Genomic DNA, 17,877 nt, shown 5'->3' on the forward strand with positions numbered 1-17,877 from the left:
CTGTCCTGTGTCTGCTCTCCTTTTGCTCTGTCACCTGCCAGGGAACACCCTTACCTGCTGGCCTGTGCTGGCTTCCCCTCAGAGGTCCTGCCCTCCACTTGGGGTCCCCACTGTGCAGCTGGAGGACTCAGGGAGGGCCCAAGGGGAGGTTTCCTGGGGGTACTCGCCGAACTTGAACTTACTGCCCCCTGCCAGTGCAAGCAGGAGTTTCATGGAGTGTCGAGGCTGGCGGACCTGGCCCAGACTCTCCTTCTCTCCCCCCTCCACGCCCCCCCCACCCCATCCCTCCTTGCACCCAGTGTGACATTGGGCACCATGTCTGGGTTTTCATGAAGAGCCCTGCTTTTCCAAGGACGATGAAACCCGGGGCTGCCCTGGGGACACCAGGTAAGGTAGCCTCTCCCTGCTTCCTGCCGGCCCACAGAGAGTCACGGACAGGTGGCCACTGGGATCCTCGGAGGGTAGAGGCCGGGCTGGGGGAGTGCCAAACCCAGGTCACACATTGGTGCGGGGTGTGTGGTCCTAGGACCCACCCTCACGTCCCCTGGGCTGCACTGAGCACCCTGGGGGTTGGGAGGGGTGCCGGTGAGCGCCTGTCATTTACGTGCAGCCCACAGCTCCCGCAGAATGGTTGGGGAGGCGCCTGTCCTGCCAGGCCTTGACCCCCCGGCTGGCCGAGAGCATACGTGTGCACTTCCCCACAAGGCGGCACCCAGGTGCCAGCTCGTCAGCCCAGGGCCGGCCGCACACACATGGGGTGGCCTCCAGGAGTGCCCCACAGCCTCCTGGCCTTCTGGAAGGCCTGTAATACTTGCCGGTGTGCTTTCCAGACTCATCCTTCGTTAGTGCTGCCCTCAGTTCATGTCCTCAGCTGGTAGGCAGGCCCTGGGTGGGTCCCAGGGTGTGGCTGTGGTTGGTTCCTGTCCTCACCAGGATTGATGAAGCACCTGCTTTGTGCCAGGGGATTTTGTGGGCAAACACCATGGAGCTGAGACACTCACCATGCTGGGGGGTGGGGGGTCCCGGAAGGCACCTTTGAGGAGGTGACGTTAAGCTGAGACCTGAAGGTTCCAACTGCTTGAAGAGGAAAGGCCACTCCCTCGTGGTGGGGGTAGTGGGGGACAACATGTACAAAGGCCCTGAGACCCTAGAGCACGGGATGGCTGATGTAGGTGAAGATTCTAGACCTAGGCCCCGGCAGAGGCTCCAAGGGCACCTGGGAAGCAGGAAGTGTAGGCTGATGTGCACCCTGAGAGCCTACAAGACCTGGCCAGTCTGGGCCTGGAGGGCCCCGGGGACACCTCTTCCAGGCAAAGGGCCCCCAACTTCCCCAGCCCTTGGCTTCTAGGGGTGCATAGGAAGTCTGTGTGTGTGTGTGTGTGTGTGCACCTGCGTGTGTGCACGCGTGTGTGTGCATGTGTGGCGCTGGAGAGGCTGAATGGGAAGGAAGGGCTGCTGAGGAGGCCACCATGGAGGACGGTATCCCGCTCTCGTTCCTTGCGTTACCCTCTGCCTACCCTCAGCCTGGCCCGCATCTTGGACAGCCAGGGAGGCCACGTCCACAGTTTGTGCAGACTTTCAGAGAAAGGCACCGGGCGCGGGCCACACGGGCCCGTGAGCCCCAGGGACGGCGTGTCCCCTGTGTGTCTGCAGCCATGACCTGGGCCTCTCAGCGAGCCAGCCTGAAGCAGTTGGCATCACATCCTGGGAACCCCAGCTCGGTCTCAGAGATTAATTGGTGCTTTTAATTACTGGCTGGTCTGCAGAAACCAAACATCCAGGACAAAGATGAGCGATCAGCTCTGAGCAGTGGCTCCGCAAAGACAGCCCCGTCCTGCCCTGCTGGGTCTCGGAGCGAGAGGCGAGGGGGCTCACAGGGGCGCCAGGAGTCCAGTGGCCCCCAGTAACAGACTCCCAGGGCTCCGGGCCAAGCTTTTTGTTGAAACACCCCTCCCGACGTAGTTTGCCAGCTGGCGTGGACCTTCTGGTTTGGGTCAGAGCCCTTCCTCGGTTGGGCTGATGTCCACTTGGAAGCTGGCTGTGTCTGCCCCTCGCCTTCTGTGTGTGCAGAGGCCGCCGGGAGATCGTGCCCAGATTCCCCCCTCCCCTGCCTGCAGGACCAGGGTGTTCTGGGCCAGCCCGTGGGGGGTGCTGGTCCTCAGGACACCTCCCGACCGCTGGGTTGGGGTGAATGTGCTCCAGGCTGCACCTTGTCACCGGCTCTGAGGCCGATCAGGAAAGCCACCCTGCCCAGGGGTGGCCGGGGACAGGACAGGGCAGTGGGACCCCCTCCTGTGGCGGTTCTTTGAGAAGATCGGGGGAGAGGGCAATGCTTAGCCCGGAGGGCTGAGCCCGGCGCACGCTGTCTGCCCAGTGACATGTGCTGTGCAGATGTGTCGGGAACAGCTGTGGGCTCTGCTCTGGCTTTCACTCACCCCCTGCTGGACGCGACCCCCCGGCCTCCGGCTGTGCCCATCCATCTCTCCTCTCCCCGTCCTGGGCCTGGGGGCCTGACTCCACCGGCGACGTTCGGGTCTCAGTGTGTATCTTTGATGGCAAGCAGAGACTGCTTCCGCAGCCCAAACCATCCTCAGGCAGGGTCCTGGGGTATGCAGAGCCCTCCTTGGGTAGAGGTGAGTGCCAGGCGTCTAGGCCAGGCACCAGCATACCACCTGCGGGGAAACTGAGTCCGCTGAGGTGTTAGAGGCTTGGGGTCTGCCTGGGCCTTCCTCTGGACGTTTCCATCCCGTAAGCCTCGTCTGTGCAGACGGGCATTGTGTGATACCAGGCTCCTAGATCCCCGGACCCCAGACCCCACCCTCCTCCTGGACCCTCATTCCCCTGGGCCCCAGACCTTACCCTCATTCTGGACCGTGGGCCCCCTGGCTCCTATGGGCTCTTGCCCCTCGACCTCAGTCCCTAGGCCCCCTGCCCTTCCCCACCACCTGGGCCCCAGCCCCAACCCCGGTGCACCAAGCGCCTCTGGGTTCTGGTCCCTGGGCTCCTCTGAGAGGCAGTGGGGCCGGGAGAGGGCTTCTCAACCCCCATGCAGGAGGGGAGCCAGGACGTTGAAGGTGACTCCAGAAAACCAGCTTTCGAGCCCAAATAGGCTGCCGGGAGCTATGCTTGTCCTTCCGAACTTAACTTCCAGATTTAATGAGGCTTCTGGTTCAAGATGTCGAAGCCGGGACCCCTCGGAAGCAGAGCCCTGTGTCCGTTATGACCGGCAAAGGCCAATGCTAGCTTGAAATGAAAATATCAGAGAGAAAAATCCTCTTTCGGAGCGAGGGGCCCCGGATGGCTCTGCCACCGCGGAAGGTTCCAGAGACGCAGCGGTGCCAGAGGCAAATTAAAACACACCCTGTCAAAAGAGTTCCGCTGTGTCCCAAGTATTTATTTTTCTGAACTTGGCGAAGGAGGGTTGAATTAAGACACTCTCGGGCGGGAGCCTTGAGCAAAGTGGGAGAGCTGGTGGTTGTTTGGAGCCCACCAGGGAGACTCAGAGCAGGACTGGCAGAGGTCTGCCCCCTGAAGCTCGGGGTTAGGGGCAGTTTGTGGAGCTGCTCTGCCTCAGTCCCTCGGGGCCTGGCACTCTGGCTGGCACAGACCCGGCCCACTTCCTTGGCTGCAAACCCGCAAGGACCCCTGCTGGCCAAGCGTTCTAGCAAAGCGTGAAAGCTGGCCGCCCGCCCCGGCCTCCTGTCCTCAGGGTGTGGAAGGGGGTAGGAGGGAGCTGCAGGGATCTCCCCGAGAAGGCCCTGGAGTTCTGGAAAGGAGAGCGTTCTAGGTCACGGGACCTGATGACGTCCCCCGTGGCCCTTTGACTTCGGGTGAGTTCCGGGGTTGCTCTGGGCAGCAGAGGGGTCCGGGATGCCTGTGGGGTCAGCGGGGTCAGCGTGGCCCCTGCATGAGCTGAGTTGCACGGGTGCTGGGGCTTGTGGTAGCCAGCGCCTCGTGTTTATTGTTTCTCCGTTTGTGACCCCTCATCACTCCACGCTAGCAACTTTCAGAGCCCGTCCCCACCGCTGGGCCTACCTCCCCTCTTCAGCGAGAATGCCACCCATCCTGTTCAGAAATGAAGTGTTTGCTTTAATCACTGGCTGAGAGCCATAGCAAGGTGAGACCCAGCGATGGACGGTGTTGGGGACAAGCCCCCCCAGCCCAGCCCTCAGTCTCACCTACGAACTAAGGTTGGGACCAAACTGGGGGCCTTGGACGTGGGTCCCTTCTGGAGCCCGATCGGGAGGGGAGCGTCGAATCTGCTGTGGGTGAGGCTGTAAGGAGTCCTACGGCCCGTGAGTGGCTGGAAAGAGGCCCCGGTCATCCCGAGGGCCGGCCAGGGACCCGCTGACCGCAGATGCACACCTGAGCCCCGCTCGACGGGCAGCACCTCCGGCCAACACAACAGCTTCAAGGCTGTTTGCTACGCGGCGTTATTGTGGTGACTGGTGACTGACAGAGCTCTGGGAGCAGAATTCGGCCTGCAGGCCTCCTGTTTGTGACCCCTGGCCCGGGCGGTTTCCAAAACTTCTTCCTCGTCAGGACCCCACTCTGAGAGAAAACACTTCGCGCCACATTCTCTGGCCCCATAGGGCTCTACGGCCACGGAATGTAACGACACCGGGGTGTTTTGCTGTCCTCTCGCCTCGCGGTCGTGGCGCACCAGCGTGCAGGGCCACGCGGGGCCACCTCTCCCCCTGGGATGCAGGCATGAGAGTGCTCGTGGCCCGGAGCTGAGGGTGCCAGGAGAGGAGACGGGCGAGCCAAGCGGAACAGCCGTCCGTGAGTCACAGTTCCAGAAAACCAGCAAATGGCCCAGCACCTGCTCACCCACCCCCACCTGCACCTGCCAGCATCACCCGGGGTCTTGGCCGCTGCACAGTCAGGGTGGGACCCCGCCCAAACTGACCACCCCTCCAGGAGAAAGTGACAGATGTTTGCGCCCGTGGGTTCTGTTCCCCCATCAACAGATGTCGGGACATGAAAAATTGGGGTAAATGAAGGGTGGGTGATTCGGTCGGGCCCAAGCTGGGTCCTCGTGGGTGCCAGAGACAGCTGCAGATGCACGTCGGGGACAATTGCCCCGACGCAGCGGGGGCTGCCAAGCCAGGGTGCCTGGGGACAGCTGGACGAGGTGCCGACGCGGGGCTCATTCCTCCGTGAAGCCGCCCGCAGCTGCTGGGAGTCCGGCCAGCCCGTGGGCCTGTGTGCGCCTCGGCTCTGGGCTGTACCGGAGGAGCCGCGGATGGGCCCCCCCCAGGACGGGCCCCCCTGCAGGATTCTGGCTTGTCCGCGGGTCTCTCTGACACCAGCCCCGGTCTTGAGCTGACGGATCCTCTCAGGGAAGCCTCCCTGTCTCCCGTCTCGTCTTTTTCTGGGCTCTTCCTCTCTGGCTCTGGCCACACGGGGCTCCGTACCCGTCCCTCTGTAACCAGCTTGACTTTTTCTTGTATAGTTTTTGGCTTGCAAATGTAGGCGTAGGAGCCCGGTGCCCCGGGTTCCTGGTGTGGGTGAAGGGTTGTTCTGGAGAGACCCTCGTGTGCCGGAGCCATCCTGTGCCTCCCCAGCACGAGCCTCAAGGTTTACAAAACAAGATGTGTTTTTGAGTGGAGTGCCTCCTTGGACCATCAGATGCACCCACATCTAAATATGCGAAAGCCGTAAGATGCCCCCTAATCTAGCTGAAGAGGTAAGTTTGCTGTAAATGACAGGACTTACTCCAAAATGTAAAAAGGGTGCCTTCTAGGAGATTCTGATACAACGTAGCGTTTATTATTATTATTATTATTATTATTATTATTATTATTGAAACGAAATTCACATGGCCTCACATTTAAGCATTTTTAAATGTACGGGTCAGTGGCACTCAGCGCGTTCGCAATGCTGAGCCTTCATCACTTCTGTCTAGCTCTAGAATATTTTCGTCATCAAACAAGGGAACCGTGCACAGATTAACAGTCGTTCCCTTTGCCCCCCTGCCCCCTGCCTCCAGCCCCCAGCCCCAGACAACCACTGATCTACTTTCTGTCTCCAGATTTGCTTGCCCCGGACATTTCGTGTAAGTGGCCTCAGACAACACGTGGCCTTGTGTGTTTGGTACTCTCACTAAGCATGATATATTTTTTTACTTCTTTTTAACGTTTATTCATTTTTGAGAGAGACAGAGACAGAGTGCGAGCAGGGGAGGGGCAGAGAGAGAGGGAGACGCAGAATCTGAAGCAGGCTCCAGGCTCCCAGCTGTCAGCACGGAGCCCGACGTGGGGCTCGAACCCACGAACTGTGAGATCATGACCTGAGCCGAAGTCGGACGTTTAACCAACTGAGCCACCCAGGCGCCCCTTAGCATGGTGTTTTTGAGGTTCATCTAGATTGCAGTAGATGCCGAATAATACACTTGTGCGCTTTTGATTAAATTCAGGCAGAAACAGGCAGGCACGGAGCCCCGCTCTGTGAGGTCCGCTCTCACGTGGGTTCTGGCCCCTCAGACTCGCTGGACTTCTGCAGTCAGCTCCCAGCAAGGCGGGTCCCGGAGGAAATAGAACATGAGCTCCCAGAAGACCTCTCTGATGGCCTCGCCCACCCTGGGTAAACCCGGAGAGGGAGCCTGGAGCCCAGGGAGCTGGCTGCTGGACAAGGGCCCTTTTCTGCTCTGCACAATGCCCCATTGTGCCCTTCTCTGGGGAGAACAATGCAACTCGGCCGGGGGAAGCTGAGGACAAAGGGCCTTTTGTGAGGCCTGTCCCCACCTGAAAGCAGCACCCAGGGTCACACCTGATGGCAGGGCTGTCCTTCCGTGCCTTCCGTCCCCTGAGCACCTCCCGCACCCGGGGAATGCCTGGACACTCGAGCGGGCTCAGGGTGAGGGGCGCTAGACTCTCCCTGCTCTCCCAGACAGCTGTGCTGGCCCATCCCAAGTGCAGGACCTGGATGCTGGAGAGGAGAGGTGCATTGTGGGTTCGCCTGGAAGGACCTGGAATAACTGTCCCTCTGATCCCCGAGGATGGGAGCTCTGGGGCACACGCCTCTCCCCTGAGGGCTTGCCAGGATGCAGAAGGTGTTTGTCCCCACCCCCACCCCCGGCCAATCTGTTACATGTCCCACTTCACCCTTAAGCTCCGAAGGAAGGGTTTTTCATGGCAAGAAAAAAAAAGTGGAGGGCACTTTTTAAAAACCTCACACTATATGATGCATGTATGTGCTATTACCCCAACAATGCAGGTGGGGGACAGCTAGCTGGAGGCTGAAGAAGGGTTCATGGAGCTCACCTTGAATACGGTAAAGATCTAATTAAACAAGCAAGAAAGACTGATGATTTGACCACACAAGTATCAGTAATTTATATTTCAAAACACTCGGAACGAGAAGTCAAAACAGAAACCCAGGACAAACATTTGCAATCTACACACAAGAATAGGGTCTTTAATATGTACAGAGCTGCAGAGAATGAAAAACCCACGCGTACCTTAATGCTTTGCTTCCAAGCACCTCACAGTTTGCCCATTAGCCCCTGAAGGTCTAATGCATCCCCTGCCCTGCACACCCTCTGTCTCCTAAGGGGGACCCAGGAGTCCACGCACTCGGCACATCTCTCTTGCGGAGTGCCTGGGCTGCTCTATCCCCATAAGCTGGAGTCGCTGGTGGCCTCACCAGGGTTCCGCTTGGGTCACTGGTGGGTAAGCTCCTCTTTCCCCAGTGGCTGGAGGTCCGGTCTTGAGAGCTGGTAGGAGTGTGTTGCAGCATAAGGGGGTTTTGCTGACCTGAGCTCGAGGATCCGGCCGGATTTCAGGACGCAGCCGCTTCCTGTGCCGCCCCTCGCTAGCTGTGTGCCTGTCATCCCAACATCCTCCTCGGAGAGTGGAGATGAGGGGCTGGGAAAGGGACACCTGTGGGACACCTGACCACACACCCTGAGCAGTGGCAGCCAGGAGCCCTGGGGTGAAACCACCCCTCCAACCGTTCCTCTGCCGGCATACGACTCCATACACCGCGGGGACGCGCCGAGGGAGCGCGGGACCCACGAGGGGCCTCTGCCGCTCACAGGGACGCTGACCAGGCCCACCCTGGGCCTGGCCAGACCCAAGCTTTCCAACACCCCCAGAGTGACGTCCCATGAGGGCAGTCGCCCAGGTCCGGAAAGTGCACCGGACTGATGAATGAGGGACTGCTCAGCCCCTTTCCAGGAGGAGTACACTCAGGTGGTCCCGGGTACCCACCCCGGGCCGCGCCCTCTCCGCCGCAGCGCTCCGTGCGCCCTGTGGGGCGCGCGCGCGCGCCCGGATCTGGAGCGCGCACCCCGCCCCTAAGCGCGGCCAGCTGCGGCCTCCCAGTGTGGGCGGGGCGTCCGGGCCCGAGGGGCTCCCCGCGCACGCGCACTGGCGGCCCCGCGATGGCGGCGCCCGAGGAGACGCTGAGGAGGCGGAAGGCGGGGAACTCGGGCCCCGAGCCTGAGACTCCGCCGGAGTCAGGGCGCGACCCCACGGGCTGCCCGGCCCGCCTCCGCACGGGCACTTTCTGGCTGACCAGGATCGTGCTCCTGAGGGCCCTCGCTTTCATTTACTGTGAGTCCGCGGAGCTCGGGGCTGCGGTCACTGTTGCCCCTGTGCGCACGCGCCTACACCTCCACCGCCCCAGGACGCCCCCGGCCTCGGGACGGTGCCCCCCGCTTCCCTCCCCCCGGGTCGGCCCTCCCCTGACGCCCCTCCCCCCGGCGCAACCCTCCCCCGGGACGGCCCTCCCCTGACACCCTTCCCCCGGCCTGCCTTCCCTGGACACCCCTCCCCCCGGGGCACCCCTCCCCCGGGACGGCCCTCCCCTCACACCCCACCCCTGGGCCGCCTTCCCTGGACACCCCTCACCCCCCTCCGGGACACCCCTCACCCCCCACCCCCCACCCCGACACCCTTTCCCCGAGATGTCCCTCCCCTGAAGCCCCTGCCCTGAAACCCCTCCCCCACGGGACGCTCCTTCCCTGACGCCCCCCCCCCCCCCCCCGGGGCTGCCTTCCCTTGACACCCCTCTGCCTGGGACACTCCTCCCCTCGGGACGCTCCTCCCCTGACACCCCTCCCTCCCGGACACCCCTCCCGCGAGAAGCCCCTCCCCTGAGACGTCCCTCCCTTGATACCCCTCCTGTCTGGGACACCTCTCCCCAGAGATGTGCCTTCCCTGACACCCCTCTGCCTGGGACACCCTTCCCCACAGGACGCTCCTTACCCAGACCGCCTTCCCTTGACACCCCTCCCCTGACACTCTTGCCTCCTCCGGGACACCCTTCCTCCCCTGACACCCCTCCCCTCCCACACCCCTCCCCTGGGTCACCCCCTCCTCCAGGACGCTCCTCCCCTGACACCCTTTCCTCTGACACTCTTCACCCCAGGACGGTTCCCCCCCACCCCGATGCCTTACTCCTCTGGGACACCTCTCCCCACGGGAGGCTCTTCCCCCGACACCCCTCTCCCTGGGACGCTCCCCAGGCCCCCAGGACGCTCCTCTCCCCACGCAGCTCCCACAGGCATCCCTTCACACGGAGCTCCCCCTCCGCACCCCTCCTCCCAGCCGGGTTGGGTGAGGTCCGATGGGGTGGTGTTGGAGGAGCAAGAGTGCTGGCAAGTGAGTTCTCACCTGGTCCCCCTTGACCTCTATCCGCACCGGGAGCTGGGTTCCCCAGTTAGCCTGGGCAGTGTGGGGGGGCGCCCACTCCCAGGAGATGGGCCGAGGGGTGCCCCCGCAGAGCTCCCGCCCACTAGCTGTGCCGGCCCAGTCGCCTGACCTCAGTGTTTCCCATGCTGTGCCCCCCACTCAGGAGCCGCACCTAGGCCCCAGGCAGCCCCTGCACAGCCGAGGAGGTCGTGCTGGGCCCGAGGCCTCACTTCTGCTCCCGTGGCTTCGGGGAGGCCTCTGTACCGTGGCAGGTGAAGCCTGAGCCTCCGCCTCACCTGCGGGGTTTGGGAAGAGCCACATTTGACCGGGCCCAGAACTGCCCAGCCCTCAGCAGCCCCGCCCCAGGCGCCGAGCACACCTCCCTGCCCCTGTCCCCATACCCAGAAGGGGCACAAGCCATCTGAGCCTGCGGGCAGTGGAGGAGTCTACACGGGGAGATAGATGCAGGATGAGCCCACACTCAGATTCTCAAACCAGTGTGGGTGTGGGGGGAGAACGGTGGAGACGGGGAGTCCCAGACTGAGATGGCCCGGCTGAGCAGACCGGCTCTCTTCCAGGGGGATCCAGAGGGTGCTGGTCCCTGGCCTGGCCCGCCTCCGCTGCGCCGCGGGCTCTGAGCATCTCGCTCTTCCTTCCCCCGGAAGGAACGCTGGGGAGTGGGGTGCGCCCTAGGAGGACGAGTCTGGGTTTCCCGTCTCTCGGGGCACAGTGGTGACCCAACACCCTGGGGCGATTTGTGGGCCGCGGGGTCGCCAGTGTGCGCGTTCAGCCACGCCTTCCTCTCTTTTAAGTTACTATAAAAATAGTTCTTGCTGGCGCTGCTTTATCCTCTACAGGATTAAACAGTCCTTCTGTGTGTTCGAGCTGTCACTTAGCACGAAGTGGAGACGCTGTTACCCGAGGAAGCTTTAATAGACGTTTAAAAGGGGGCCTGTAACGGTGGGAAAACCCTGGTGGCTTCGCTGGCAGGGAGCACAGCTTGAGAGCACCAGGCTCAGGCTCTCAGAGGAGCGGGGCTGCCTTTGATCTCCGCTGGCAGGTCTGTCTTGCAGCGCGAGCGAGGCGGTTCCGAGCTACTGGGTCAGGCCGGCGTTTTAAGCCCGGTGCCGAGCACACACCCTCTGGCTTTGACAGAGGCATTTCCCCCCGTCTTTTCTCTTATTTGGGGTAGGATCAGTGTTTTTCAGCCGTATGAAGGAACTGGTTTCCCATCTTCCAGGGACGAGGTTCCGTGGCTGAAATGGCCCCGGACAAGCGGGCACCCATCCCGCACTGGTCTTTTTCCAGAAGGTTTCGGTAAAGTTTCCGAAGTCCCAGGGTTTTTCACGATGCCGGTTGCCATGGGGGGCTGTCCACACACTTCACTTGACGCTGAGTTTTATAATAGCTCTTGGGGACCGCTGACCGGCCACAAGGCTAAGTGACTGACCCCTGTCCTGCGCTTCACCCTCTGCACGTTGACGAGAGTGCGTACCGCAGGTCGTTAGGCCACCTGTGAGCTTGCGGGAAGGACACTGTTTTGTTTCTCCTTCTATCCTGTTTCACAGGATTTCCTTGACTCTTTGCCGATTGTCTCTGTCATTGCTTTTTGTCCCCGTGGGATATTTTTCCAGCCGTGTCCCCCTCCCTTCCCCCCATCCCCCGCCGCTTCCAGCCCCTTGGTGTGGACACTCAGGATACCAGCCGCCCACCCAAGAGGCCCCCGACTCTCTCCTGGTTGTGTTCCCAATTTTTCAGATCTCACGTCACCGTCTTTTTTCTTTTCAGTCTCTCTTTTTTGCCGGAATTTACCCCAAACTTTTCAAGAAAGGATTTGGAGGTGAACTTTCTGTGTTTTTTGTACACCCATGGGAATTACTCATTTGCCCGGCTCTGTGATTCCCAGTCAAAGCAAGTTTTCTCAGAACTTTTTGGATTGATGATGAGAAGTCTTCACATAGTCTGACCCCTGCTCTTTCCCAGATGCCTAACGGGAAACACTTTCATTCTTTCTCCTGACACGCTTCTGGGCTCGAGTGCGTGGGGGTTTTCCCTCACAAGCAGTTCTGACACGCTCTCACCCGGCATTATGCAGACCCCCGGGCTGAGGGCCCAGTCCCACGAGACCACCCCCACTTCCGATGCCAGTCACAAATCCAAGCTGTCACCTGTGCTTCTGATCCACCAGCTCTAAGTCGGGGTTCTCACCGCCCCCCCCCTTCTCAGCCTCCATAATTTGCTAGAACGGCTCACAGAACTCAGGGAAACCCTCACTCATGTTTACTGGTCCATCGTCAAGGTTACGACTCTCGGGAACAGGGCTGGAAGAGACACACAGGGCAGGGGGTGGGGAAGGGGCTCGGAGCCTCCAGGCCCTGCGGGGGGGAGGGGGGCACCACCCTCCCGGCACCTCCGTGTGTCCTTTCACCTGCCCGGAGGCTCCCGAGCCCCTTCCCTTGGGGGTCTTTGTGGCGGCCCCGTGACACAGGTGTGGTTGATGAGATCATCGGTCCTGGGTGCTCAGCTCGGTCTCCCACCTGCTAATCACAGGTTGGGTCCCCCGAACACCAGCCCCCAAGCCCCAAGGGTCACCTGGTTGGTGGGAACCCAGGTCAGGTTGAAAGGGGCCTGTCATACACAACAGCAGACGCTCCTCTCGGCCCCCGCACTTGGAAAGTTCCCGACCCCAGGACCAAGGCCAAATCAGCATCTGTTCCTCCCCGGCAGCATCTGAGTAACTTGTGTTTTCCTCTGGAAGTTTTTAGAGTCTCTGCTGCCTTGCCATCTTCACTCTGCGTCCTTGTGACTTATCGGCGTATCTGCATGAGTGTCCCTTGCTCATTCCTTCTCAGGGGACTCTGTGCTCATTCGTTCTGAGACTCCTGCCCTAGTTCTGGGCTGGTCCTCTGACCCTGCCCAGTCTGCTGCCTCTAGGCCCGCATCTGTCTGAACATCCCAGTGGGTCTCAAACGTGCCCCGTTCAGGGACCCCTGCCCCATGAAGCCTCCCCACTTGGCTGGAGAAGCTGCTTCACGAAGCTACGTGAGGGTGTAACGGAGAAGATGTGAACGCCCTGGCCGGCTGAGCGTCCAGAGGGGGCTCTGAGTGCCGGGCACAGGGGACTGTCACTTGTGAGCAGACAGCACACCTCCTTAGTTCCACACGCTTACCGGGGAGTCCCTGGAATGACATGTCTTTGAAAATCCTGCTTCTAAAGGGTCTCAAGGCTGGTTTTGGTCCAACTCCAATTCCTGCTTTTGCTTTACCCACTTCATGCTTGTCGTGAACGTGTGGGCACTTGCTTTGTCGGCTTCCCTTACTTCGGTTACATGAGGTAGATCTGTCCTCTTGCCCCGGAACAACTCCTTGAGTACCGTGAGGCGCGTCGGAACTGCACTTTCTAAAACCAGTAGCGGGGCGCCTGGCAGACCTGGTCGGTTGAGCCTACGACTCTTGATTTCGCCTCCGGTCGTGGTCCCAGGGCCATGGGATGGAGCCCCACATCCGGCTCCACACTGATCAGAGAGCCTGCTTGGGATCCTCTCGCTCTCTCTGCCCCTCCCCCGCTCACACTCTCTCTTTAAAACAAGAAATAAATAGGGGCGCCTGGGTGGCACAGTCGGTTAAGCGTCCGACTTCAGCCAGGTCACGATCTCGCGGTCCGTGGGTTCGGGCCCCGCATCGGGCTCTGGGCTGATGGCTCAGAGCCTGGAGCCTGTTTCCGATTCTGTGTCTCCCTCTCTCTCTGCCCCTCCCCCGTTCATGCTCTGTCTCTCTCTGTCCCAAAAATAAATAAACGTTGAAAAAAAAATTTTTTTTAAATAAGAAATAAATAAAGGCAGTAGCTTGTTGCGCTCCTTATCGGGATGCTTGAGGCCTCACCTGGGCTCTAGCAGCACGGCCGGCGCCCGGGAGTGGGCTGGATGGAGGCAGCGAGGCCGGCACGTGCATCGTGTTTCCAGAACTCTTAGCTGTTCTTTGGAAATTTCGAGGAAGGAAAACGGAACCAAAAGAAATCCCTCATCATTTTGTGTTGTTCCAAGATTTCACTCTTTCTGAGAGATCACGGAAACGAGCTCTTCTCTGTCCTCCAGGCTGCTCAGATTCTAACGAGATGCTCCCTTGACTTTACAAGGTTCTCTGTGAAACGCCTCCAGGTTGTTTCAGACGCAGGTACCGCCACCGCTTCTGAGCTGTCTACGGCTCCCGCCTGTCAAGAAAAAGCCCTGGGTGTTCCTGTGCCAAGACCCGCAGTGTGACCACGGTGATTAAGAACCAGCCAGCGGAGAATGGCGTTTTGGGGGATGGTTCTGCTATAATCTTCTAGAGATTCATCTGAATGGCAGAAAAAATTTTTTCTTTTTGTTTTTTAAAGAAAACATTTGAAGACATCCTTGATAATGCATATTTAGGTAGTCTGGTCACTTCTAGATCATTCTCTTGGTTACCCTCCCCACCCTAGGGGATGGGGGGCTGTCTTCTGCCTTCCTGGGTTGGGGGTGGGAGGCTGACTCCTGCCTTCCTGGGCTGCAGTGGGGGTTGACTAAGCCTTTCTAGGTTCACTTGGTTGGTTTAGCTTTGAGATGTTATGGTATTTTGAAATTTTAGCTTCTTTCTCCTTAGCCATTTCTGTAACAGGAGCGGAAATTGAAATAGGTTTCCTTTTCTGAAATATTGATCCAAGTTATCTTCATTGTTTCCTGGTAGGTAAGGTAGGAATTTTCCAATGCTTCTTGCTTAGAATTGCTTTTTAAAACTAATTGGTGAGACCAGGGGCACCTGGTGGCTCAGTCGATACAGCATCTGACTCTTGGTGTTGGGGTTGTGAATTTGAGCCCCACGTTGGGCATGAAGATTACTTAAAAAAAAAGAAAAGAAATTCTAAAGCTCATTGGTGAGCCCAAATTGTTTTCCTTCGTGGCAGTGGAGTGTGAATTGTGGCTCCTGGGAGGAAGCATGTGCCTCTGCTAATTAGGCCCCTCTGTAGGGGAGCCCCAGTGTTCTGGAACGGGCCGGGGAAGAGATGGGGGGGGAGCAGGGGCCCGGGCTCCACCTGGGGGAGCATCGGTGAATGTGGCCTCGAGGGTCCGGGGCGTGTGGACTGGGCGGCTCCTGCCCTGGGTGGAGGCAGGTGAGGGAGAAGAGAGCTGGTGTGCTCTCTGTGGCTGGGGGCGGCGGGCCTTTGTCCTCAGGTGACTTTGGCCCCTTCCACCACCAGCGCCCCGCCCCACGCCCCCGGCTCCCATCCTGTCAGGGGTCAGGACTCCCTTCTTTTCCCACCGCGGTGAGCCACATAGAGCTGGTTTTCAAGACAATTAAAGAAAAACAACTATTAAGGCTACTCCAGACTTTATTGGGGTTTCCCACCAGAGCCCTCCAGTCCCAGGGCCCCTCCTGGGCCACACTGCACACCCCGCCTCGTCTGCTTTGTCCCCTGGGGTCTGTGGCAGTCTCCCGGCCTTTCCTGACTTTTCGTGGCCTTGACAGTTCTGAGCAGTTCTGGTCACTTATTTGGTAGTGTCCCTCACGCTGGGTTGATCTGGTGTTTCTCGTGATGAGACGGGTCATGGGAGGGAGGTGCCCTTCTCGTCACCAGATCGGGTGTCTGAGTCCTCACGACTCCCCGCAGGTGATGCTGACCTGGATCGCCTGGTGAAGGTGTGTTTCCGGGTGTGTCCTGTGTCGGGTGCATTTTCCCGTCCCTTCTCTGTCCTCTGGAAGCCGGTCTCTGGGCCAGGCGACCCCAGGGGAGGGAGACCCCAGCCCCCCCAGCAGCCCCGCCAGCGCCTGTCCATGTATCATTTGGAGCTCCTACATTGGGAAGGATTCTGTCTCCTCTCCTCACGTTAGGTGCGCTTCGGGTTATGGGCGCAGGCTGTTCCTGATCGCGGCTTCGGGTTGTCTGGCTCTGGCGGCGCCGACGGTCCTGCGTGCCTCACGTGTGTCCCTGTGCCCCGTTCCCGGTGCGCCGGGACCGGCCGCCGCTGCCACACACTGCTGCCGGCCCCTATCTGTTTCCGGCCGACAACCAGCCGCTTCTCCAGTTGTGGTTTCTTCACCGGAGAGTGGCGTTGGGAGCCGGGAGTGCTGTCACTAGAGCGGTGCTGCTGCTTCCGGAAGGATCGGGTCAGGTGTGCACGTGCTCACGCGCATCCGGCCGGTTCCTTGCGCGTGCGTGCGTCTCAATCCCCGCGGAGGGTGACGTGTATCGGCGCCGGGGGCTCCAATGCCGGCCCGGTTCGGTTCGCGGGGCCCGGGCGCCCCTGCTTCCTCACTCCTCCGAGCTTCCTTGTCCCCTGCTGTGAGGTCTGGGCCACCACCCGCCTGGCGGATCTGTTTTCTCAGCTCCGCGCACCTGCAAAGCGGTTTCGCAATTGCTCTCCTCCGTGAGAAAAACCGACCAGACGCCGGTGTTCACAGACCGTTCCTTTGCCTTCTGTCCCCACGGTTTTTGCTCAGCACCTTTTCCAGAGTTCCTTAGGGCAGCCTTCCTCCCCCCCCCCCCCTCCTCCCGCCGTGCACTCAGCGTCGCGGAGTCCCGGTCATTTGGCACGGTCTGCGTTCCGTCCTGGCGTCCCCTGACCTCCAGGTCGTCTCGTTTCGCTAGTTTGTAAACATTAAAGTTCATTTTCTGTGACACGCGGTTCTCTGGGTTTTGACAAATGCACGCTTATCCGTCACCCCGGGCCTGGACGTTCGTCTCCCCCTGACGCCCCTGTGCGCGCAGACCGCTGCCTCGGCCACCGGCCCCTGGGGCATCGCTGTCGTCCGCGGTCTGCCCTGCAGTTCTGCCTCTGCTAGAGTCCGCGGGATCCCGCGGGATGTGGCCCTGGGCTCTGGATTCCGGTACTTTGCAAAGGGCGCTTCCGCTCCGCCCGAGCGGCTGGGGGAGCCGGCGGCTCCCCGTCTTCCCTCCCGTAGCACACGGGACTCGCACACGGGACGTGCCGCACCCGTTCCCGCGTTCCGACGCCGGGGGTGGGGGGTCTCCGCTCTTTCCCACGGCGGCAGTTACGAACCCAGCTCCTGTGTGCTCCGCCGGGGTGCGGGTTTTGTGTCGACAGATGTCTTTAGTTCACGTGGCCGAGCACGTAAGGATATAATTCCTGGGTCCTGTGCTCTGTCCGGCTTTATAAGAAACTGCCAGCGTCGCCCAGAGTGGCTGCACCCAGTCTCCCTTCTCCCCAGCAGCCGACGTCCGTTGTTCTGCATGCTCCGGAGCATTTGGCACTTTCAGTGTTTGGGCTTTGGCTGTCCCGGTGGGTGAGGGGTGACGTTGCGTTGTGGCTTTAACGGGCGTTTCCCCCAACAAATGATACTGAGCATCTTTTCTGTGTTTATTTACCATCTGTGTATCTTATTTGTGTGAAACGGGTGACTTCAGTGTCCACATTCTTTGCCCAGTTTAAAAATTGGGCTGTTTGTTTCCATATTGTTGAGTTTCAACGGTACTTTAAATATTCTGGATACAAGTCCTTTATCAGGTGCTTTATGCACTTTGTAAATGTTTTCCCAACCTGTGGCCTGTCTTTTCGTTCTCTTTACAGTATCATTTACAGAGTGGAAGGTTTTCATTTGACAAGGTAGCGTACCTGCGGTTTCCTTTCATGGGTCACGCTTCTGGTGTTGTGTCCGAAACCCCCTTGCCACACCCAAGCCACAGATTACATCTAGTCTGGGGTCTTTTGTGAGTGGATTTTTGTTCCAAGCGTGAGACGTGCGTCCAGGTTCGTGCTCTTGCGCGTGGTCAAGCATTCATTCCAGCACCATCTGTCGAAAAGACCGTCTCTCTCCATTAAACACTCTTTGCCCCTTCGTCAAAAATCAGCCGGCTGTATCTGTGTGGGTCTGTGCCTGGACCCCCGGTCCTGTTCCGTTGACTCTGTGTCTCTCCTTTCGCTAGTACCACGCTGTCTTGGCTGCTGTAGCTTTGCAGTAACTCTTGAAATTGGGTACTAGGAGTCCTCCAATGTTGCACTTTCTCAGAACTCTTCTGGGAATTCCAGGTCCTTTGCTTTTCCGTATTCATTTGAGAATCAGCTCGTCAGTATCCACAGAAGAGCTTGCTGGGTATTCTGACTGCGAGTGCACTGAATCTGAGATCGGGCTGGAGACAAGTGGCATCCTCGTAATGCTGAATCTTTCAATCCACGAACATGATGTCTCCCTCCATTTTTTTAAACTTTGATTCCTTTCATCAATTTTTGTTTGAATCTGTATACAGATTCTGCATGTATTT

The 17,877-nt window shown here is 59.5% G+C and overlaps 1 protein-coding gene across 1 annotated transcript in view; it reads left to right on the top strand.

Annotated features, from left to right (window-relative positions):
• The first annotated feature begins 8,386 nt into the window (after positions 1–8,386).
• Positions 8,387–17,877, top strand: part of LMF1 (lipase maturation factor 1) — an 88,080-nt gene continuing 78,589 nt past the window's right edge. The window contains exon 1 of the mRNA XM_047097961.1: positions 8,387–8,558. Coding sequence (XP_046953917.1) covers positions 8,387–8,558 — 172 coding nt within the window. The remainder of the gene's footprint in view (positions 8,559–17,877) is intronic.

This window comes from Lynx rufus, unplaced genomic scaffold (assembly GCF_022079265.1).
Source record: "Lynx rufus isolate CCGP_SWC_20201006 ecotype Redwood Valley unplaced genomic scaffold, mLynRuf1.p SCAF_43, whole genome shotgun sequence".
Lineage (NCBI taxonomy): Eukaryota > Metazoa > Chordata > Mammalia > Carnivora > Felidae > Lynx > Lynx rufus.